We start from the raw sequence: 23550 nt of genomic DNA on the forward strand, positions 1-23550 counted from the left end.
TTCATATTTTCAATATCCTTTTTATTTCTGTGAAAACATCTACAAATAAGTCACAAAATGGGAAAAAAAATAATTATCAAGAAAACACAAATTCAAGAGCTAATTTCTTTGTATCCTTATTTGGAGATCTTTCCCCCACATCTTCTCGTCTCCACATGGACTCTATGAAAAGTCTACTCAGTTAGAGGAGGGCCTTTTGACCACAGTTGGATGATGATGCACAGAGACAATCTCTGTTTGGTTGAAGTTTTACTCAAGAGTCTACAGGGATGATTCTGTAGTCCATATTTGTGCGCGTGAATTGTTAAAGTCTGTCGGTATTTGAAACAGCAGTTTTTGCTTTCTGAAAGGATCACAAGCTTCCTCCCATGAGTGGGCATTCTTTCTCTCTCCCGTTTTCTCCTTTTTGGTGATGTCCTCCGCTACGATGTGGGCCAAGCTTTCTGCCATTCCACAAACTCATCTAGCAGCACTGGCCCTGAAGACACAAGAAGGCCACATTAAGAAACACAAGACCCTCCACTTGTTCAATGTGAGAAATAATGAAGCCCAGCACATTAAGAAAAACAATCAAAATGAAGTTACTCTCATTCAGAATTCAAATAAATCTTCATCAGTGGTATATGATAACTATTTCAAAATTGAACAGGCATGTCTGAAATGTACAATCACTCAGTGACTATGAAACCAGTTTGAAATAGTCTTTAAATATAAACGTGTTTTCACAGCTTCAGATTTTTTTAGAACATTTTGAAAAAACAGCATATGATTTGTGTTTTTCTTTAGGGGTGAAAATTGGTGTGGATTGATTTTGTCTACATCTGATTCTCATTTGACTCTGTAGGGACATAAACTGTGGTTGCAGTGCTGACCTTTGAGGGGATGGAGAGAACCAGAGTCTAAATGAAGGAGGCTATCATATCAGTTACGTTGCATCATCCAGTGTCACATAACCCTTACTCTGCAGAGTAAAAGGCAGAGCCAGTAGAGACTTCCTCTCTGTCCATTAGTGAGGATAGCCACAGCAAACGATAGCAACTCAACAACCAATAAGGAGTTGTTTGAATTTGAAATATACACGATGCCAAGCAACAAGAGTAGTATGTTTAGGTTTATAGGTCTTTGACACGTTTCACCAGCTGATGGTACAATCACAACACTGAACCCTCTAAACTAACTGTGCACATTTTAAAGGAGACACAGATTCCTTTGAAGACGCTTCTGAGTGCAGTGTAACACCTTCATGCTGAAGTAGAAATCCAGCTCGAACTCCAAACTTCTAGTACTACCTATTTTGCAACATGTGAATTATGGTGATTTTGTGGACTGAAGCCTCACAGTTCAATAGATCAAATGCATTTATAAAGTCCTTTAAAAAAAAAACAGCTGACCAAAGTACAGAAAGAGACAAAAACAACACAGGAAACTCATACACACACGTGTGCACACACAAAGAGAAAATAAGAAAAAAAACCAACAAAATTGTTTGCAAGTTTTTTGGTATACTCACAAGCTCCATCTTCATCGTAGTTACTGAGGTCTGTGTTGATGGTTCTGCTGAACTCCAGAACATTATACCACTGGTCCTTGTTCATGCCCTTGTACTTGGATTGCTGTTGGAGATATACATTGGTGGTTGGCAGTCAGAGAGTAACACAGAAAGGCAGAGAGTTATGAGAAAAATACTTGCAGGCAGGCCAGCCAACACTTGTTTTGCTGTTAAAACAACATGAACTTTAGACGGGATGTAAACAAAGAAGACCAAAGTACCTCAAGGAACTGATGGAAGACTGGAAAGAGAGGCCAGGTTCTCCCTAGCAGCAAGGCCAGCATTGCTTTAGCTGTGTCCATGTCCAAACTCCTTTGGTCCTTATCCTGAGGTAAAGAGTGTTTAATGAGCTTATTTTATCTACAGGAGATCAGCAAGAAGTCTGAATGTCAGAGGATGTTCAATTACTCAGCAAAACAAACAAACCGCACACTTACCCTGGCAAAATCAAAGGCATATCTATAAATGTTTTTGAAGCTAACAGAGTCATTGAGCTCATTGCGCAAGTAATCCAATTTGCTCTGTAACCTCTCTGTGCAGTCACACCTGCAAGTAGGCAAAGGATCACATGTAAAACAAACACACAGTTACAGTTAAACAGGTCTTATGCCAACAAAAGAAAGTATGTTATATGAAGGCTGGTTGTCAGCAGAAAAAAAAGGCATGGATACAGTTTTAGAGAAAGTCTCATCTTGAACAAAAAACACGTAAACATGAAAGGTTCTTACTGTAATATCGTCATTCCCCTGAGCCACTCGTCTTTTGTGAAGAACCCCATACTTGCTGCTTCTAGATGCCAGGCTAAAACTAACATGATAATCTGTAAAACAGAGAGACAATAAGATAAGATTGCATGTCTGATTTGAGTCCTAGTCCAGATAAGCAGTTGTGTGATTCCTGCCAGATGCTTGATAGATACAGATCCAGGTTTAGGTGAATACAAGAGGCAGGTACAGTACACTCACATTCTCTGGTTCCACACCAATGTCTTCACAGAACTTCTCCATGGCCTCTGGGCCGACCTCCTTGTCAGCGCCAGCGTACTTGTGGAACCAGGTCAGGCACTTCTTACCCGAGAACAGCTTGTCAGCTATCGGCCTGGCACCACGGATTTGAGGTCGAGTGAAACTAACACAAAACAATAAAGGGTTCACATTACATAATATTTAACTCATCTGAAATAATTAAAAAAGATTTGAGATCAATTTAAGAAACTAATGAAACATGAGACTTCCTTGCTGTCAGAATGCAAACATAACACCCACACTTATCTACGTGCATGCTCTCAACAAACAGAAAACACACCCACAGAGGAAAAAGAAAATGGGCTCAATTCTGTCACGAAACAGACAGTGTGTCATGTGTTAAATATATATGTATGCATATATTTGCACACGCAAGTCAAAGACACATTTCTGTCTTTTGCATGCAAAGTATTTTCTATTCTATTCCATGAGGGAAGGTATAACTATACAGAGTTATAGTGCAAGTGAATGCTTGAGTCTGTTTACCTGGTAATTTTACATTTAGGCTCATTGTCATCTGCATCAGGGAACTTCCGTTTCTTTTTCACAGGCATCACTGAGCCTTTGATTGGTTTCACTAGCTGGGCTACACAAAGGAAAAGACTTATTAAATCAATCTTAACAGGGACTGGTGAGATAACACATCTTCATCCTCCTACACACAAACATCTAGATGCCAACACAAGCCAATAATCAGTCATGTATTTCAAAATAAAAAAAAGTGCCAGATGAAGACCATACCTGTGTACCTCTGGCTGCCTTGTCCATTCCGATTCTAAAATTTTAAAAAAAATAAAAATCTCAGGTAAAAAACTTCACTGCAAACCACTTTCACAAACTTTAATCTAGTCAGAAGAAAGAGATTAAGACTTTTTATAAAGGTACTGCAAAGTTCAGCTGCATCATCACGGTGTAAAGTACTCACAAACTTGTCCAGTGTTTCGGTTGTTGTGAAGATGTCTTTGCAACTTGTTTCTAAAAGCAGACAGTCAAAACAAGAATGTCAAACATTTCACTTACTTTCCATTATTATTTAAAACTACAATTATTTTTGTGATGACCTAACAACCTCTCATTTGGCTATTAATTCACACGTTGTGAATTACCTGAATATGTAAACATCCAATGTAAATGTGTTTTAATGGAAAAAGACTAAGTTCTAATTAGAAAAATTTACAAACCATTCTGAATTTTGAATCTCAAATGGTAACTTTGTAATATCGTAGCCAAATCCACATCTGCTGTCATTATATAGAAAAATGTTTTCATCCTGTGAAACTCACAACACAATGTGGCCTAAGGATGTAGAAACTGAAGCTTAGGCCATAGGAATGTCAACATGTTATTAGAGGGGCTTCAGGCAGAAAACACCTCAGTCCAAGGGAAATAAATTGTTTAATAATATTTTTTTAAACACGAGGTGTTGTATTGGCAGGGACATACTACCCAGAGACAGGATGGACAGGTCGAGGACACATCATTATCCTTCATCATATCGCTTGAAATGTTAACATTTGACTGGTCAAGAAATTTACAAGGAATTATTATTTTGCCGATTTGTTTTTTTAAGGCTAATTATTGCTGTACAAGGTTGCATTTGTTGACACATCTTCAATATTTTGGTTTGATGATCCCCTCTGGGCCAAAGCAGAGGATTTACTGAAATGAAGGAGGGCAGAGGTTGTTTTTTTTTTTTTTTTTTAACAAAGCTCATCTTGCTGTGACAACAACACAATACTGGTGTTTGTCAATTAGGCCTGAGTCAGCATTCCAGATCATCCCAAAAGGTGATGGGTGGAGTTCAGCTCAGGGGTTTCAGTTATTCTACAACAAAACTAGGAACATCATTTCTTCATGAACCATTCTTATGGCACAAAGGCAATCTGCTAAATTATGTGTAAAACATTTTAATAAAAAGCCAACATTTTTATTTATTATCCCACGAAGACATTAAAATATTTATCTACCACAGACTAGAGCTGTATAAAGCGGGTCACCTAGCAACAGAGGAGCCTTTCCAATACAGATTTGACCGAGATAGCGTGCTGTCCTTTCAAGAGGAAATGTACTAGCAGCTGTCAGAAGTGAAACACGCAATGTAACAAATGTCAGTCATTTCATAATCTGAGTAATGCTGACAAACAATAAAAAGGTTTTTTTTTTTTTTTAAACTTATGTAATAAGGCTTTTTATTGGTTCAAATTGTGGCCTTCGACAGGCGTTCCAGAGTAAGCTTAGAGCTGGTTTACATCTGCACTCTCTCAGCAGGTCAAAACGAAATCATCACATAGTAATAAAACATCCACATGAATAGACTTTAGCACCGAGTGCACAAACAAAACCTTTAGAAAAGACACAGGCGTTCTCATCTTTAGGTGTAAAGAACAGCTGACACCTACAGTGTAGCTGTCATGTGCACAGTAGGGCTGGGCGATATGGACCAAGACTCATATCTTGATATTGTTTAGCTGAATGGCGATACTCGATATATATCAATATGTTTTTTATTAACAGTGAAAACACATGAAAAGTAAACTACCTGTTTGTGAATTTAAAAAGTAATATTATAAAATAAAAATGTTCCTTAAATACAAATGCAATATTTTACATTTCATACTGTGCAATATTTATTTTATATTTCTGCAATATTTTACATTTCATACTGTGCAATATTTATTTTATATTTCTGAAATATCTATTTATATTCTGTTATGCTACTACCTGTAAATAACTCCTACCATACATTGCCCATCTTTTTAAATTTCTTCTTTTGTTGTTTTTAGCTGTGGATGCTTGTGTGTGTGCACTTTAAGGTGAAGCCAAATAATTTCATTGTACAATACTAACAATAAAGACATTATATTCTATTCTACGCTGCTGTAACGCCACAATTTCCCAGTTTGGGATGAATAAAATAATTCTATTCTATTGTACACATTTTCACTTTAATGGGTAAAACATGCTATTTGAAATCATTTTAGATTTGTTTTGTTTTTTTGGGGGGGACATATGGTGACTCCCCAAGGGGGTCCCGACCCACACTTTGGGAACCATCAGTCCCATAAGTGATGACGGAATCGGTCTGCGTCACCAGATTACGCATCACCTGGAAGAGATGGCCTATTTAAATGTCTTGTTACGTATTAAAACAATATAGGTCAGTTGATTGTAACTCGCTTTAAACGGAAGTGAGCAGAGCTGCTCGGTGTCCTGGTTGTTCTGCAGCCCCGCACACACACACACAGGCAGCAGACACATCCACACTTTAATAAACACTTTAAACCGCTGCCGTGTTGATGCTAACTGGCTAACTAAGGCAGGGTAACTCAAATCAAAACAATAACCGTGAACAGCTCTCGCAACTGATTGTCAATTAAATATAACAGGGACTCTAATTAAAGCGTAAACAGTTAAATGTAAAGTTGTTTTAGACGCTGTGTGACTCTTCTTTTGTTTGTTAGTTAGCGAAGCCACAATGCTAACGTTAGCCTGTTTGTCAACATACGCGTCACAGGATGAACCGAGTCGACTTCAACTTAATAAAATCACAGTATGGGAGGAATTTTGTTTAGTTGGTTTTTTTTTTTATAATCAAACCTAAATAAAGTCATTTAAATACTTACTTTGTAGTAAGCTACTCTCCGCCTGATATCAGTCCCACTCGCTTCTCTCACACCGGGAGTTTGGCTGTCGCTACAGTTTCCGGGGAGTGGACGATACCACATCTTTATGGCGGGGGTGTAATGACAAAATACACGTTTTAATATCGAGAAATATTCTTGACAAAAACACATGTTTATACAAAGAAAATTCTTAAAACACATTTAGAATCTAAATTAAGTAAAATTACAGTATTCCAACGAAAAGTACACATTAAAAAGAAAATGGCATACCACCGTGTTCACCCTGCGTGACGCAAAAAGGTAAAAACGTGCGTCTTTTAAAGCAACAATCCTTTATTTTTGGCTCTCACATGGGTCGTCCTCACGTTGTTCAGTGAATTCAACCCCCCTGACCCCTGAAAGGGACAAGCCGTTTTACAGCACTTTATCACTGTATTAAGTGTCGACATGTGTTTGTCAATGCTGTGAGTTGTTAGATTAAATGGTCGTAATTGTATCTGGGTACAGTCGTTGGAGACTGAATGAAAGTGTTTTTTTTTGTTTTTGTTTGAGGAGCATCACATATCAAAAACAACAATTGTCGGGTTAAAGCAATGAGTAAGGTCTTTTACCTGCTTTTTGTAACATAACAATAAGTAAGGTCTTTTACCTGCTTTTTGTAACATAACAATGAGTAAGGTCTTTTACCTGCTTTTTGTTACATAACAATGAGTAAGGTATTTTACCTGCTTCTTGTAAAGTGTCTCAAGGTAACACTTGTTATGAGTTGACGCTATACAAATAAAAATTGATTGATTGAATTGAATTGTATGTATCCCTACACCCCCTCTGTAATATATCTAACCTCAGCAAACATCATTATTTGTTTGATACAGGCTACGTGCCTCTCATTCTTTTACTATTCTAACATTAATATCACATTTCTCTTTAGTAATGTACATTATATTTATTGTTTTCACAGTGACTGGAAGTGAAGAAAGGAAAATAAACAGAAGTCTCTGTCATAACAGTTGTCTTTATTTTGCAGGGAAATAAACAAGTCAACTTTTTAAAACATTTGAAACAAGAAAAAACAATGCAGCACATGAAAGTGGTCAAACCACCATCCTTCCACGCCAACAACACAAAGTTTGATGTTTTTTTTCTTGATGTTGTTGCAAACATTCAGCTAGTTTAGACTGTCACTGATGGTGTTAACTTCAAGTTTTGTATTTATGCAAGGCTACAGGTAGGTCTGCCCCGCCCCCCCTCCCCCCTGTGTAGGCCAGGCTGATGGGCAGGGAATTGGGGTTAAAATGAGAAAAACAAAGCAATGGCAAGTCGTACACTACCATCCACAGGTCAAATCAGTTTCACAAGCTCATACTGATCAAAAGAACACACAGTCAACACTTGAATGATTGAATTAAAACAAAAATTATAAAAGGAATTAACATATTGTTTATATTTAAAAAATGTTATCAAGGAAGTGACCTGTGTAATGTATGTTGTGAGTATTAGAAATTGTTAACATTATTTTCTGTTTTTCTGTGGATACAGCTCTGGTTGAAAGCTGTAGTGCTGACTCAGACTCAAATAAAAAGAGTTTTACCAAAGAAAAAATCTAAATCTTAACTTGAGCATAAAGAATTTAACTGCATAATATGACGGACATGAGGAGTTTGTTTCATTTTATTTATAACAAGGCAGACTTTTTTTTTTTTTTTTTTTTTTTTAAATGTCCCTGCATTCAGAAAAGAGTCGATGCGTTCGATGTAAATCTGATTATTGCCAATCCATGTCTTACAGTATACTCACAGAAAGTGAAAAACTTTTGAACCACTCTGACAAACTGCAGGTTTGTCTAGAGTCTTTCTTCTTTTTTTCTTACAACTAAAACAGAAGAGAGAGTTGCATTAAATAAATACCGTCAGCTCTATCAGTGTACACGAGGAAAACATTTAGCCAAATCGAAAATATGAAAAGAGAAACATTTAAACTGACAAAGTAAAATTCTTCATAAATATAGAATAAATATGGAAAATCAATCAATCCCACACATTCACTGTTCTGTCCTCACTGATCACTGGATTTCATGGTCAGTTCAACATGATATCTAAAATAAGGGATGAACAAGTCGTCTCACATTTAATATAACAGCAGTGCTTTTTCTGTCTAAAAGAGAAATAAATCAATAATAAGGGGAAGGAGGTGCACTCGATTTTTACCATACAGTGTTTTTGTTGCGCCCTCTTTAAGAGCATCTGATAATGTTTTTTATTCATTAAAAGTAGAACAGCCAAACACTCTGAATTCTCACTCAGGCCAATACTGATATGACTTTAGGCCTTAACTCAGCCCACTGGAGGACTCACTCCAACTCCACTTGTCAACTTCCTTATAACTGCATTTAAAAAAAACACGTACTTTGCCACACTGGAGAATTTAGAGTCGACCGATAATAAGGATCAGAAGAATTAAAGCTGTGGGAAACATACAGAAACAAAAAAGGCAGCAGCATCATTTTCTACAGTTTTGCACACCCTGTCCAGAAGTGATTTGTCTCATAGTGAGTTTTCAGGATGTTTTCCATGGTTCCACCTTTCAGACATTTTTTAAGACATTTTGAAATAACACTAAGGGTATGTTTAGGTGTTTTATTTGATCATCTTAAAAGTATGTAACAAGCTTCCTCAGTCCTTCCTCTTCTCCATATTGGACTACAAAATCAACAGTCCTCAATCCAACCTTAACCATCAGTTAACACCCCACGTCAGCTGTATGAGTAAGCCAACTCAGTGTTATTTTACCCCCGAATGGTTTAGAGAAGAGCACTAAACTGGTTATTTCACAATTGAAAAAGTGATCACTTTGTGCTCTCTGTTGGAATTGGAACAGATTTTATTTTTGTGAATTACTTCCAAATTCATCTTTGGTATTTCTGTGCTGCAATCTTTTTACTTATTTATTGACACATACACTGATTTGTGCATAATAAGTTAACACTCTCTCTTTCCCACATGATACTAAGCAACAGTTTCTCCCACACAGAAAGCAATCAAAGACCAACTTGTGCAAAAAAATCTGAAGTCTGAAAAAAAAAAAAAATCAGAAGCAGCTACTGATCCATGTGACCCTGATCAGCTGGACTGTTATCTGCAGAGTTTATCCTCCTGTTCTTTTGTCAAAGTGTCTTTGAGCAGGACACAGAGCCCCGGTTTTCACCTGATGGCCAAGACCCTACACCCAAGCTCCAGCTAGTCAACGCTTATCAGACTACAGCAGGATCACAGCAGCTTCAGCTTAATGTTGGAGTTCTGCAGATATTTAGCTCCACTGGACTAGACTCCACAAAACTCTTCATCCCTGTCTCCGACACTATCCACTGTCCTCCTTTACAATAAAGACATTTTTAAAAATGAGTAGTGTTTAGCTTCTTTACTACAACTGATAATAACAACCAAAGAGGACATTCAAACAGCTATCATCATCAAAACAATAAAACCTCCGCCGATATGTCACCAAGCATCTCCCACCTCACGCCTTGCTTTGCTTCAACACAGTCACTCTGAGAAAGAGAAAGATTTCTGTTGAAGAGTGCGGTGTCTGTTGGATATGCGAGTTTAGGCAGAACGGGAGAAATGAGGGCACGATGGCTCCATCATCCCCACAAAAGCTCTGAAAGCGTTATCCTCTGGGAGAAAGTCAGAAAAAACAGCAGCTCGTTCAGTTTAAATGTCAATGAAAATGATATCTGTAGTTTTAGTTTCATAGAAGAATTGAATTGTCTTGGTGGGTTATTGAGGTGAAAATCCAGTGATGTTTGTTTTTTTTTCCTTTTCTGGCATACCTGTAGGTCACAACTCTAGATGTTTCCCCCTTTAAAGGATTCAACATGTTTTTAATCTCACAATGTTCATAGCACTGGTCTTTACACACAAAATAAATAGTTCACAGAATGATGATGATTACCCCCCATCCCCATCCCCATCCCCACACACACACACACACACACACACACACACAGGGGTCTCCAGACATTATGTTTGACCTGTTGACAAACTGAAACCTTCCACAGGGGATAAAAGAAAAAAACATTAAATAACAGGATTTAAATGATGGCTGGTCTGAATCTCCCGTCATTCATAGACACAACAACAAAATGTGACAGATCATCCAATGAACAAAAAACAAACAAAAATCATGAAGCAGCATGCTTTTGTGCGCGCGCACACACACACACACACACACACACACACACACACACACACACACACACACACACACACATCTAAAAGACTAGATGCATATCACACATCCACACACAATCACACCTTTAATCACACATATACAAACACACAATTTGGCAAAATACTCCTCGGTAGTTTTAAGTATTCTCTCCGTCCATGTCCTCGCCTCCTGAATGGCAACTCTCGCTTGCAGATTTTTTTTGCATTCCCAGTTCAGAAACAAGACCGATGTAAAGTAGAAGGGTTGCAAAATGGCTGCTGTTAAGATGGCAGATGTGGCATTTAGTGAAAGCAAAGGTTTGATATCTACTTGTAACATTTGTCCTCCTTTTCCATCCTCAATACTCCTTCTTCCTCTTTTGCAGTCTGTTGCTGATGAAAGTAAGGCAGGAAGTATTTAATTGAATTACGTCACTATGATTTTTTTCTTCTGAGCGGCACACTCTGCAGTCCCTTTCCTCTGATTGACACGAGACAGCAGCAGAGACAAACAGACACTCCGATGACTCAAAATCTACGCTTTGAAAAGACACTCCGATAACTAAGTTGTGTCTCACAAACACAAAACACTATCCAAACCTCTGCTGGAGAAGCTCCTTCTCACTCCCTTTTGTATCATCACCATCGTTTGCCTCAAACACATCCTCTTGTTCGTCCTCCCTGTCCCTTTAGAGGTTTTTTTTTAATTAAAGCGCTGGTCTCGGGGCCAGGAGTAAAAAAAACAGAGCAAGAAAGCGCTCCCTCCCTCCCTGCTTGCCTAGGCCATGTAGATGAAGGTGTTGATGTCAGTCTCGTCCCTCTTTATGTACTTATGTTCGATAAGCCACTCGATCTGCTCCTTGATCATCTTCTTCTGAGGCAGAAACATGTTCTTCAGGATCTCCACCAGCTCTGTCTGCAGCTGAGCATTACTAATCCTCTTCCTCATCTTCATGATTTGAATGATAGCCTCCTGAGCGAGAAAAAAACAACAACATTGAGATGCTTTTCACTGGACTACAGGGAGACTAATCTACGGTGCTCTTAAAGGGACAAAATAGCATTTGATGATTCTGTATTTTAAAAAATCATTGCATTCATTGTCAGACCTGTTTTTTTATCGTGAATAACTAGTTACTGCTGACAGCCTACTTTTAATGTTAATGGTTTGATTTCTTCTCTGGCTTCACGTGACAATTATTTCTAACTGAGTCATGATGGAAGGATTACTGTAACACAAATCTAGGAATATTTAATGAAGAGAAAATCAGTGTGAAAAGATTCTTACTTCACACACCAGATGACTACTTTAAACTTCAGCTGATCTTTAGCATGGTTTTCTCAAACAAGGACCCTGGATTTGATCCCTCAAAAACATGACTACACAGGTGTCTCCTTTATTTTACAAAATCTATGTTTCAGACTTTTCTGACATAAAACCTTTTTCGATTCAAAGTTTAGCAGATCTTTCAAACCAACGCGAGAGTCATATTTTGTTGTACCTGAGTTCTGAGTATTCTAAGCTGAACGATTCCTTCGTTCTCCTCCTCTCTCATCCGCTCTGTGGTCAGTTGCAGTCGACCAATCAGATTGATCTTTCCTCGCTTCTGGACCTTGGAGTTTTTTCTGAGAAAAGGATGGACACAGAAACACGGATGGATCAATATTCAAAATGCTTTCCGCTTCACAGTCCTTTCATGGCGTGGCTTCAGTTCACCTGTGGACCTGTTTGGGCGTTAGACTAAACAATTTCAGCGCACAGTTATAATAATATGTTGTGATGTAAAGGTACTATCAGACTCTGCTCATTATGACACATATTGTGTATACACCTGTTAAAATACATCACTGAATAAACTTTGGATCAATTGGACTCAAATACTCCCGTATAGGCGGTCTTAAGGCGACCCCCCACACGGCCGTTTTGGACGCCCCTGGGTTTGTCAGATATGAGAGCAGTTATCAGGTCAACAGGTGTTGCAGCGATGGAAGCGGGCAAGAGAAGTGGTTCAGATAGAAGTGATTGTACCCGACCTAAAAAGCCTCTGCATGTTTCTAATAAGCTCCACGAGCAGAAACGTGCTCAAACTAGGATCAATATTGGAGATGCTTTTGAAAAATGGAGAGAGGTTAGAACACAGAAAGGTTTACAGACCCATGCAGAGCTGGATAAACACTGAAGCTTCAGAGTCCACCACATGGTGACCTGTGTGAGCATGGACTCTAGAGAGGAGGGGGGGGGGGGAGACAGCTCTCTATGATGTTTTGTATTTGGACTGCAGTACCCATTTTGAACACTAGGTGTCAGAGTTACATGTTCCTCCTCTAGTTTTTAGTCTAGAAATCATTTAATCCTTCCCTTTGCTGCAGGTTTCAGAAAAATCAATGACACACAGAGAGTATCTAACATTTTTCTATAAACACATAAATATATAAAACTATAACTTACATGAGTGAGAACTCCTGGTTGACATAGAAGAGCGTGCTGTCTGTGAAGTCTTTGGGGGAGCTAACTGAAGGGTCATAAGACAACACCTGTCTCTTCAGCTTGGGGAAGGCAACCAGAGACTGCACAAAGAGGAGAGAAGCAGAAGAAGAAATCTGAATTATTGCTCACTTTTCAATGTTTCCTAACAATGTATTCTACCAACCAAGTATCCAGTCACCTCACATTATAATACTCTCAATATTATCCCATAGTGAGTACTTTCATTGATGGTTTTCAAATAAATTATTAGAAATATTTCCTCGGTCTGACCCAAAGTGTTCGGCGTAGCTCTGCGTCTGGCAGCTCCGTGGCTAGTTTCAGGTTCTCAAAGGTTATTCTCTCTCTGGGTCGCTGGTTCCAGGCGAACAACACGGCCAGCTGGAACGTCGTCACCTCCAGGTCGTACTGTCCAACCTCGTTTTTAAAGGTGATCTGAGCAGAGAGGAGGAGGAGGAACAGAGGATGGAACAAAGATGAGCGTCCTCTCACAGTCAAGATGCAACAATCTGCTTCTCCGTCATTTTGGTTTTGAACCCTCACAGCTGCTTTAAATAATATATAAGAGGAGGTTCATTACTGCTCACTCACTCCCACCTCCTTCTTTGATTCATTATGTTAAATTTCACTATCATGCTCTCAGAAGAGATGTTTGTCAGACGGTCAAACAGCTTTCAAAAGCCACAAAGATCATAAGAGAACAAAGAAGGGAGAAAGAAGTCCAGTAAGTTTATTCTCCATCTGAGAAGTTTGTTTTTCAGCCAGGTTAAAAAAATAAACATAAAGAAAACAAAGTCACATAGACTCAGATATTAAAAACAACATAAATCCTTATATAGAGTATTATAGGGGATAGAGACATAGGGGATAGATGTGCATTTATCAAAAAAAAATTTCCACGAGTAACAAAAACTGCATTATGACCCATTAACTTCTTATTTGTGTTGTTTGTTGTTGCTCTTTCTGGCAGAAGATTGTTTATACTCACAATGCCATTGGACATGAGGTGATGCCAGTGGAGTTTGCGACCGCTGTGATTTCTCTTGTAGAAGTCTTCCACCTCAGGGATCAGATCCTCCAGCTCGGTGGGCAGAGAGACAAAAACTTTCTCACTGCTTCTTGACCAAGCACCGGCATTCAGGATCTTAATGTTCACACTGTCCGCTAGAGAGCCGAGGGAGAGAGAGTATTTTAGAAAACACCGAAAAAAAACACTTTCCTTTATAACTGAGATACAATTCAGATCTGATTATGTGTTTATGTGTTTGTGTGTATTACCTGGCAGGGCCAGCCTGTTGTGTTTGTGGACCTCCTTAAAGACCTGATTGAGGTCCTCTGAGACCTTGATGTCCTGAAACATCCTGGCCAGCTTGTTCACATAATCTGCAGGCATTCCTACTTCCTAAACATGAACAGACCCACAAAATACACCATGAAACAACAAAGGAAGGAAGAGAAGACAACAAAGAAAAGGAGATTTATGTTCCACATTTCTGAATAACAAACTAAAGTTTTCATGGAAACCATCAAGCGACCAGGATTTAATTCTCGGACAGATGTTTGGTGTTGTTTGCAAATTTTCTAACATTTAAAAAGCATTTTAAAAAAATCAGATCTGAGCAGAAAATCTGAATGGTGCATTAAGGCTTGCAGTGTGAACGCATCATCAGTCAGGATACGATGTCAGGGCCTGCTGCCCCCTGCTCCTCGTTTTCCAGCACACACATTTGTGTCGCTTTTCCTTCTTCTAACTTTCTGTTCTGTTATATTTAAATCTCTTTCATGGACCTTAAAGTGTCAAAAACATGGAGACAATAAGTCATCTAGACATCAGTATTCAAGAACTGTTTGAGCCAACTTCTTGAGCCACGTGTCTTACCTTATAAAATGATGGTTTTGTTTATATTTTTAAAAGGAGTGTACTATTTAATAAGTAGGATTTACTACCAACTGTGTACTGGAGCTATTGTATTGGTGTCATTGATCCGTAGCACAGCTCTTTCTTGGTGGATTTATTTTTTGAGTGTCTGAGTTACTCACCCTCAGCCACTCCACCATGTTCTCTTCAATCTCGCTGTCTGCAGATATGTCCAGAATCAGACGTCTGGTCAGGTGAGCTTTGTGGTAACGCATGAACACATCTTTATTCTGGACGTACTTCAACACCAAGAGCTGCAAAAAGAGAAAGCAGAACAAGATATAAGGGAGATATATAATATTTTAACTGGTATGATCACTGACCGCTAGAAAGCGACTCAGCACCGAGTTGAGCCGGGCAAACCGGACAGATACTCACCACTTCTTTGAGTTTCAGCTCGATTTCTTCAGAGGTGAGTTTCTTGCTTAGAGGAGTTTTTCTCAGCAGCATATCACAGTAGTTTGCTAGCAGCTCAGGACACTTTGACTCAGGCTGGGTTTTCATACCCACACTGGTTGGATGGATACAAACGCACATTCACATTTACAGAAAGTGCAAACAAAGACATTCTCAGTTTGGAACAATAATACTGCATCATATCACATCGACAGGAACAAATCACTCCACTCACCCTTTCTGTTTCAAAGGTAGCTCCAGTTTAAAGATTGTGGCGTCGTTGACAACAGTTTTATAGGCCTGAGGAAAACAGAAAACACGCACTTTAAGATTATATTCATTAGCTAAGCAGTGATTTGTAAGTTGAGATGAACAGACCTTATCTCTTGCTGTGAGGAAGCGAGGGTCGTCCTGAAAGGCCTCCTTTACAAGCTTACTGAAGCGGTTAAACAAAGTTAACAACTGCTCCACGTACTTCTCGGAGTCCTGGACACACACACACAAAGTTACCCTTCATTATTTACTTCACGTCCTCACTCTTGACTTTTCAACCAAAACATCATGGCCTGTTATGTCGTCACTTATTGTTAATTTCCTGCTGTAACATCCACATGTCCATTCTTTTTTTAAAGTTGTATTTTTGGGGTATTTCTTTTCCTTTACGGGACAGAACAGCTGATAAGAGACAGGACATGTTGGGAGGAGAGAGTGAGGGATGACATGCAAGAAGGGCCAAAGTCAGAATCGAACCCACAGCTGCTGCCACAAGGACTATAGCCTCCGTACATGAGGCCCGCTACATAACCGCTAGGCTATCCAGCACCTGGTAACATGTCCATTATATGAGATATTCTGCAACCAACTACAAATACAAATCAATACAAATCAAATTTATGGAAATATGTGCTTCCTTTGAAAGTGTGGAAATGACGGGTCGACTGTAAGACAATTTCATTATTGTACCATTTTGAGTATCAATAACAATGAAGACATAATCTGGTCCTAGTTTGTATTGACTGAACATATTCAGTTAAACGTCTGAATGGTGGCATTGATGCTGAACATTATGCAGACTCACAGATATTATCCCTACACACAGTGACACACCTCTGTGGCACTATAAGCCATACTCCTGAATTTACAAGGTGAATAAAAAGCGTTTCTCTTAAATCATGACCACATCTATGAAGAGGAGGCTGAGGAGATATGTTGAAGAGCTGCGTTTGTGTACGTACAGTAGTGATAGTCTCAGCAGCAGCCACCATGTCTGCTAGTCCAGCATTGAGAATATGTTCTTCCAGGTCTTTCAGCATCGGCTCGATCCCGCTGGGAACTTTGTCCATTAAAGAAAACATGAGGTGCAGCCCTGCTCCAGAGGAAAGAAAACCAATGTCACACATAAGAAGCATATTGGTTAAATCCAACACTCGAGGACTTTACAGGAGGATTATTCCTGCCCATGTGAAGAGGCTGTTGACATCTACAATTGACTAGGACTCAATTCTTAAGACATTAGAACTAGAACTACCACTGCTACTCAAAAATTGCTGTGCATGTTCAACACTGTGAGGCTGATATACATCAACAAAGCAAAACCAGCAATTTCCCCCCCCAGCAATACAAATGCTCATCAACTACAACCCTAGTTCCTATGTTGTACAGCTCTACTCGCCCCTCTTGGCAGGAAAACAATCAGCACCGGGTGAAGCTGTTTCTAATAGATAATTGTAAGACAGGCTGATGCAAAGTATAATTCATAGTATATTTAAATCGAATGATATTGATTAGACAACAGTGCAGCAGTACTCACTGTCTGTTTCATTTCGTTTGATCATCCCGGGACATTCAGCGAGGATCGTCTCTTTGAAAGAGGTTACCAGAGCATTTACACAACACTCCATAAGCTGCAAAACATCAACAGAAAGCAAAGACTCAGTACGAGGGGAACTTTGAAATAAGTACATTTCAGAGCACACACACAATACATTTATGTGGCCGATATTATCAACCAATTTCATTTATTGCAGACGGGAAAATTCAGAAAGTTAAATTTAAGATGACTTGGGGAAATAATAATTTGCCAAAACATGACGTATAAAATAATCAACTGTAGCAAAACCACCTACTGCTTGAACAGAGTTACATTCACGACGTGTCTCTAAATATCTAAGTGCTCTCTTCTCCTCTTCTCTCAGCTTTGTGTCTGCCTGCAGGGAAACACACATTAACATAAGGTTATACACACACACACACACGATAATAGTTCTCCTCACATCTGTTCACAAATATGGGAATGCTGTAAAAATAAGTAAAAATCTAAAACTACAAAACAGGCAATTAAGAAAATTTGATTAAATATTTTGCTCTACAGAAACACAAGACACATCAGTCTTCATGGTTTCATGTTTTCAATTAATCTACTCTGCCTTGATTTTTTTTTTTTTTTTTTTTAAATATTATCAAGTTGAAGCTCTAGCCATCTGTTAATTAGGCAAAGGACCAGCCGTCCTCTCTTCACCAGAGTATTATTTAGTTGTAATCTTTCCCACATTTTAAATAAATCCTTCTGCTTCACACATCAGTATCATAGAGGCTTACATATTTCATGTAGTTCTGGACGCCGTTCTGCTGCAGGTAGGACGGTGCTTGTGTTCTGTAAAACCTCTCCGTGGAGTCGAGGTATGCTTTCTCAAAGTTATCTCTGTAGATCTGCAACTTGTCCTCTGGGTTGGAACACAGGTTCACTGACAGGACAGAAGAAGAACGGAGAACGTGGACGTTAACTAAAAGTGTATTTTTCATAATAAGAGGTTAGCTCAGTGTTCACTTTGTTTATGTTTACAGTAGAATATTTACAGGTGTGTAAAAACTTTTGCATGTACTAGTAACGTATAGTATGTTCTTATATTTTCTTCTTTATGATCTTTATGTTTTGTTTCTGTTTTGTTTTTTATCCAGATCTTGTGCAATATATGTTGTTGTTTTAGGTTTGCATTGTTGTGTTCTTTTTTTTTAACTTTGTGTTTTTGTTGATTGATTTTACTGTACGTGTGCAGCGCTTTGACGCTTGACAAATTTCCCAAAGAGGCAATAAAGTGTAGCGTATCGTTATCAAACATCTTACTAGTAACATATCCTTCAGTGTGTTTCTTTGCCCTGTCGTTGTTCATCTCTGTATCTCTTACCATAAGACTCTCGTACACCTATGACGAGCTGGGAATCGAAAGCCTCCCCCTGCCGCTCTGCATGCACCAGCTTCATGGCGCTGTCCTGAAGGCGACTCTTAATGTTGGAAAAGATCGACTCGTTCCACGTGTCAAGCATCAGCTGGAAAAGATAAGGAGGGGGCAAAACTGAACGCACATCAAAGGCACCACAACTACCTTGAATAAAAATGAAAAAAAACGTGCTGTCCATTTTCTCACATCCAAAACGAGCCAAGCCCAATTTATATTTTAGTTTTGTTTTAACTAAACGTCTTCCATCTGTTCACTGTACTCCCTCACCCACAACCTCCTTCAGTACAGTTTTACACACGTGATGTTTCTCTCCATCATTATCTGGCTCTTCTTCCTCGTATCTCTCATGTTATCTCATCAGCTCTCCTCACTCACTTTCTCTTTTTTTCTTGTGATTTTTTAAGATTTATTTTTGGGCTTTTTGTGCCTTTAATGGAAAGACAGGACAGTGGATAGAGTTGGAAATGAAGGAGAGAGAGAGAGAGTGAAGAATGACATGCAGGAAAGGAGCCACAGGTGGGATCCGAACCTGAGCCACCCGCTTGGAGTACCATAGCCTCCATACATGGGTGGGCGCTCACTACCCAACGGCCACCAGCGCCCCCTTTGTGATTTTTCTACTCGTTTTATTTCTACTCATCTTCCTCCTCTCACCTTGCGAACGATGCTGTCCTCCATGTTTGTTTTCTTGTTGCTCCCCTGTTTGCCCATCAGCGTGATCTCCAGCTGACAGAAGGGTTTCGGCAGGATGTCGCACTGGGTGAAGAACTTCCTCCACTCTACAATGTAGGCCTTGAGCAGCGCTGTGTCGTCCTGGTGGCTCAGCACACGCTGCCATGACAACGGAGGAAAACACAAGTTAGATGTTGTGGAGGTTTACTGACAAACACATTCAGGTAGTTGAAGACTTTAGGTTCTCTGGGGCACGACGAATGAGTTTGTAGATCATGAAAACATGTATATTTATCTTACGTAAAGAATTTAGCTTTATCTCAACTTATCCAACAGATGGCAGTACTGAACAATGGAAACACAGTGAGCTGCTGAAGCCTTTGTGTTTATCTGACTGCATCAGTCGTGTGTCATGTTGTGTGTGTTACAGGGAGGTTTTAGGTTCCAGTTGGTGAGTTTTTTTAATTAGTTTTGTTTATTAGGATCCCCAAATTCTGCAGCTATTCTTCCTGGGGACCGCAACAACCATTACTGTTGGCTGTAAGGTTTGTTGGTTTGTTTTTCAAATAGGGTCTATGTTACTTAGTCAGACATTACATCAATATGTGGAAGAACCATCAGAGGTTAAAGGGCGTATTTATAATAACCATAAACAAACAAAAACACAGACAAAAACAACCAAGAAACATGAAACTGGGACTGATCCAAACAGACTCAAACACACACTACTCACATTCTGTGCTTGTTTGATAAAATCTAAGATATCCTCTTTTAGGGCTTGATGGATTTTTGCTGGTCCTTTATCATCCCATAAACAAACAGCATGGACATCTCTGGAGGGAGGACAAAGAAAAAAATTAGGAAAGAATGAAAATGATATCACAAGTTATTTTTTTTTAATAACGAATGAGAACATGTTTAAAACTGTTTATCTGAGGTTTGCAACACTTTACAGAACAACACATTTGACATTCATTACGGTAAGTTTGCAGCTATCTATGCAGACAATTGCCACTGAAAACTACAGGGCTATGAGAAGTCTGGGTACTTTCCAACATCATTTTTTAAAAAGCTCATGTTGCTAGGGAACAGTTCAACATCTTCTCTGATATTTCTTTTTTTGCACCAAATACGTAGATCGTGCAAAGTCCTGGAAGCTTTAAAAAATATTACTGTCACATGTTGTAAAGGTTTAAAGAGAGAGTGGCCACATGTCGGAATCAAACTGGGCCCTCTTGGAGGACTGTAGCCTAGACTAGGCTACCGGCACCCCACTGTTCAGTTTTATAGAGAATAAAGTCCTAATATCAAATCATACACGGGAAGAAATGTAGTGTCAATCTCATTGAAAACAGAAACACTGCCAACTGATGCCTGATCGTAGTTGAATAGGATTCATACTGCCTCACTTTTCTTAACTATGCACCTCAAAGTCGGAGCCACTCTTCTCATACTTGTTGACACGCTCCTTGAAATGTGACCACTTCTGTTTTTTCAGACCTCTTGGAGAAGTTAATATACCAAAATGTTTTGTTTTTTTTGTCTTAGGTTCTTCTTTCTCTCTTCCCCTCAAGACCAGAAACTGAAATCACAAACTTCTCTTATTGACCACTTTTACTCTGATATCGACTCTTTGTCATTTAAAGTTACTCACACAAGTCTGGTCCAGGAAACCCCAACATCCCAAAACACACATTTCTTGAAGCCTTTTTAATCTGTACATCTGTACCTTCAACCTGTATACTCTTGATGTGGATAAGAACCCCCTCCAAAGACTAAGGAATATTTTGATCCTCCTCATTCAATCTAAACTCAAAAGAGCCCCACTCAATCACATCTTTGAGCTAAACAAAAAGATACCAAGATTGTAATTTGGCAGTCTTATCTGAACACACTTCTTTAAATAATAATGATAAATTACACCACTTTCATAAATGACTCACACTAAAGAAGATTTCTGTGAAGTAGATTTCTATTAGAAAAGACAAATTGTACATCAAGTTGTGGCATTTAAAGTATGGAAACAAGACACTTCTCCATCTAGGTTTATGAGTGGAGCAGATCCACCAGGCTTATCTCCACATTTATGACATTGTGTGGGGATAAAGTAAAGTAGAGCACCTGTTGGTAATAAATAAACCCATCAGCTGAAATGCTCTAAAATAGTATGCAAGCCGTGTTTTGTCATTCAACAGAGTAATGCAACTGTTTTAAGAATCTGAAGCAGCAGGAGCACGAGTACCAGACCAGTTTTTAAAATGAGACAGAGGAAGACAGGACATGGAGCAGAGGGTATCTCTTACGAGAACAAGTCGAACCACTGTTGCTTGGTGACGGCCTCCTGTCTCAGCAGCTTGAGAACGATGGGCCGCATCAGATCCCACTTGTCCTCAAACTGCAGGGACCCTTTGTTCTGGACGAGAGATATGGGACACATGGAGGGAAAGAAGGAACAGGAAGGATATAAAAAAGCAATGGGAAGTGATGTTTAGGGTAAAGAAATAGAGAAATACATCAAAAGAAATACAAAGAATAAAGACAAACTAAAGGCTTGGATATAATAGTTAGAATCTCATATAAGCTTTATAGCTTGTTCTACATTTCTAATTAAAAACAATTACTTAGGAACGTTTTTTTGGTGTTTTAAAATTGTGCTTTGCATGATTGTTTTTGCTGATTTATCTGGATCCAAGAAGCCCCGACCCAGATCCACGTTTCTGCTTCACTTTGATAACTTCAACTTTATTTGTCCCTGAAGGGCGATTGGTTTTGAGGCAAGTCAGTTAAATATTGCTGCATGGCTGCAATGAACAAATCTCTTCATAATTTACTGATCTTCTTACTATTTACTAAGTATTTGTTTACAACGTTACAATTCACTTAGCAGACGCTTTTATCCAAAGCGACGTACATCAGAGATTATGTAGAACACTAATCCATTCATACACCGCCACCGAAGCAGAGGGAGCAATGCAGTGGTTAAGTGTCTTGCCCAAGGACACACCGGACATGTTGCCCAGCTGGGGATCGAACCCTCGACCTTCTGGTTGAGAGGCGACGACTCTACCAACTGAGCCACAGCCGCCCATATTTGTATATTTTAAACATGTTTATTTATTTAAAGTCTAAAGTTTATTAAAAGAGGGGAAGTTGTTTTTGACAAATCTCAAAATCCTTATCATACAACCATAAACTTTAAACTCCAAACGAATGCTAGTCTTTAAATTATGTGATTAGGAATTTATACAATCAATCGTTTGGTTCAATGTAAGCAGGCTAAGAATAGCTTTAACCTAGTGTGAAGAGGGAATATGCTTCTTAAAGGAGCAGCAGAAAATAACCTCATATTAAAATGTAACATCGCTGATTTTATCATGGTTGTGCAAGTTTTAAGAAAGGTGTTTGTTTTGAAAGATAGATAGAGAGAGAGAGAGAGAGAGAGAGAGATAGAGAGAGAGAGAGAGATAGTTTATAGATAGATAGAGAGAGAGAGAGAGAGAGATAGAGATAGAGACAGAGAGAGAGACAGAGAGAGATAGAGAGAGAGAGAGAGAGAGAGAGAGAGAGCGATAGAGAGAGAGAGAGAGAGATAGTTTATAGATAGATAGAGAGAGAGAGAGAGAGATAGAGATAGAGATAGAGACAGAGAGAGAGACAGAGAGAGAGAGAGAGAGAGAGAGATAGATAGAGAGAGAGAGAGAGAGGTAGATAGATAGAGAGAGAGAGAGAGAGAGAGAGAGATAGATAGATAGTTTATAGATAGATAGATAGAGCGATAGATACTTTATAGATATATAGATAGATAGATAGATAGAGAGAGAGAGAGATAGATAGAGATAGAGAGATAGAGATAGATAGATAGATAGATAGATAGAGAGAGAGAGAGGTAGATAGATAGAGAGAGAGAGAGAGAGAGAGAGAGATAGATAGTTTATAGATAGATAGATAGAGCGATAGATACTTTATAGATATATAGATAGATAGAGAGATAGATAGAGAGATAGAGAGAGAGAGAGAGAGAGAGAGAGAGATAGAGAGAGAGAGATAGATAGATAGTTTATAGATAGATAGATAGATAGATAGTTTGTAGATGATAGATAGAGAGAGAGAGAGAGAGAGAGAGAGATAGATAGATAGATAGATAGATAGCTAGAGCGATAGATACTTTATAGATCAAGGGGGATGAATATTTTAGGAAACCCCTAATGTCATGATAATAATGTATAATGTCTCCTGTAATTACTAATTATACCAAGAAAATCTAAGTTAACCTGTACAGGGATATGAATATAAACCTGTACACAATTTAAATGAAGGATTCTTTTTTATCACAGATTAGAGGTGACCTCTGGTATACAGCAGCAGTGTACAGCAGTGTCTGTATGCAGGTCAGACAAATGTCAAGAGTCTGTGTGCATACTTTAAGGTGCAGTTG

General features: G+C 38.8%; 2 protein-coding genes across 4 annotated transcripts in view; both read right to left on the bottom strand.

The window, feature by feature from the left end:
• Positions 1-23550, bottom strand: part of dcun1d5 (DCN1, defective in cullin neddylation 1, domain containing 5 (S. cerevisiae)) — a 25697-nt gene continuing 2147 nt past the window's right edge. Inside the window, exons 2-11 of one of the 3 annotated variants that reach the window (XM_061047175.1) lie at positions 6198-6223; positions 3500-3549; positions 3316-3349; positions 3061-3160; positions 2515-2677; positions 2278-2369; positions 1987-2095; positions 1771-1875; positions 1511-1613; positions 1-478 (exon numbers count right to left, since the gene is read on the bottom strand). In XM_061047175.1, coding sequence (XP_060903158.1) covers positions 423-478; positions 1511-1613; positions 1771-1875; positions 1987-2095; positions 2278-2369; positions 2515-2677; positions 3061-3160; positions 3316-3349; positions 3500-3549; positions 6198-6223 — 838 coding nt within the window. In that variant the 3' untranslated portion in view covers positions 1-422. Of the gene's footprint in view, positions 479-1510; positions 1614-1770; positions 1876-1986; positions 2096-2277; positions 2370-2514; positions 2678-3060; positions 3161-3315; positions 3350-3499; positions 3550-6197; positions 6315-23550 lie in introns of those variants that run through there. The other 2 variants (XM_061047176.1, XM_061047174.1) reach the window with 2 other exon arrangements.
• Positions 10421-23550, bottom strand: part of LOC132980823 (cullin-5-like) — a 14118-nt gene continuing 988 nt past the window's right edge. Inside the window, exons 2-19 of the mRNA XM_061047169.1 lie at positions 21419-21528; positions 19849-19948; positions 19098-19274; positions 18390-18531; positions 17803-17948; positions 17331-17411; positions 17015-17108; positions 16440-16570; positions 15583-15690; positions 15440-15504; positions 15187-15319; positions 14931-15062; positions 14169-14292; positions 13879-14054; positions 13164-13325; positions 12855-12973; positions 11908-12031; positions 10421-11378 (exon numbers count right to left, since the gene is read on the bottom strand). Coding sequence (XP_060903152.1) covers positions 11184-11378; positions 11908-12031; positions 12855-12973; positions 13164-13325; positions 13879-14054; positions 14169-14292; positions 14931-15062; positions 15187-15319; positions 15440-15504; positions 15583-15690; positions 16440-16570; positions 17015-17108; positions 17331-17411; positions 17803-17948; positions 18390-18531; positions 19098-19274; positions 19849-19948; positions 21419-21528 — 2319 coding nt within the window. The 3' untranslated portion in view covers positions 10421-11183. The remainder of the gene's footprint in view (positions 11379-11907; positions 12032-12854; positions 12974-13163; positions 13326-13878; positions 14055-14168; positions 14293-14930; positions 15063-15186; positions 15320-15439; positions 15505-15582; positions 15691-16439; positions 16571-17014; positions 17109-17330; positions 17412-17802; positions 17949-18389; positions 18532-19097; positions 19275-19848; positions 19949-21418; positions 21529-23550) is intronic.

The sequence above is a fragment of the Labrus mixtus genome, chromosome 9, assembly GCF_963584025.1.
Source record: "Labrus mixtus chromosome 9, fLabMix1.1, whole genome shotgun sequence".
Lineage (NCBI taxonomy): Eukaryota > Metazoa > Chordata > Actinopteri > Labriformes > Labridae > Labrus > Labrus mixtus.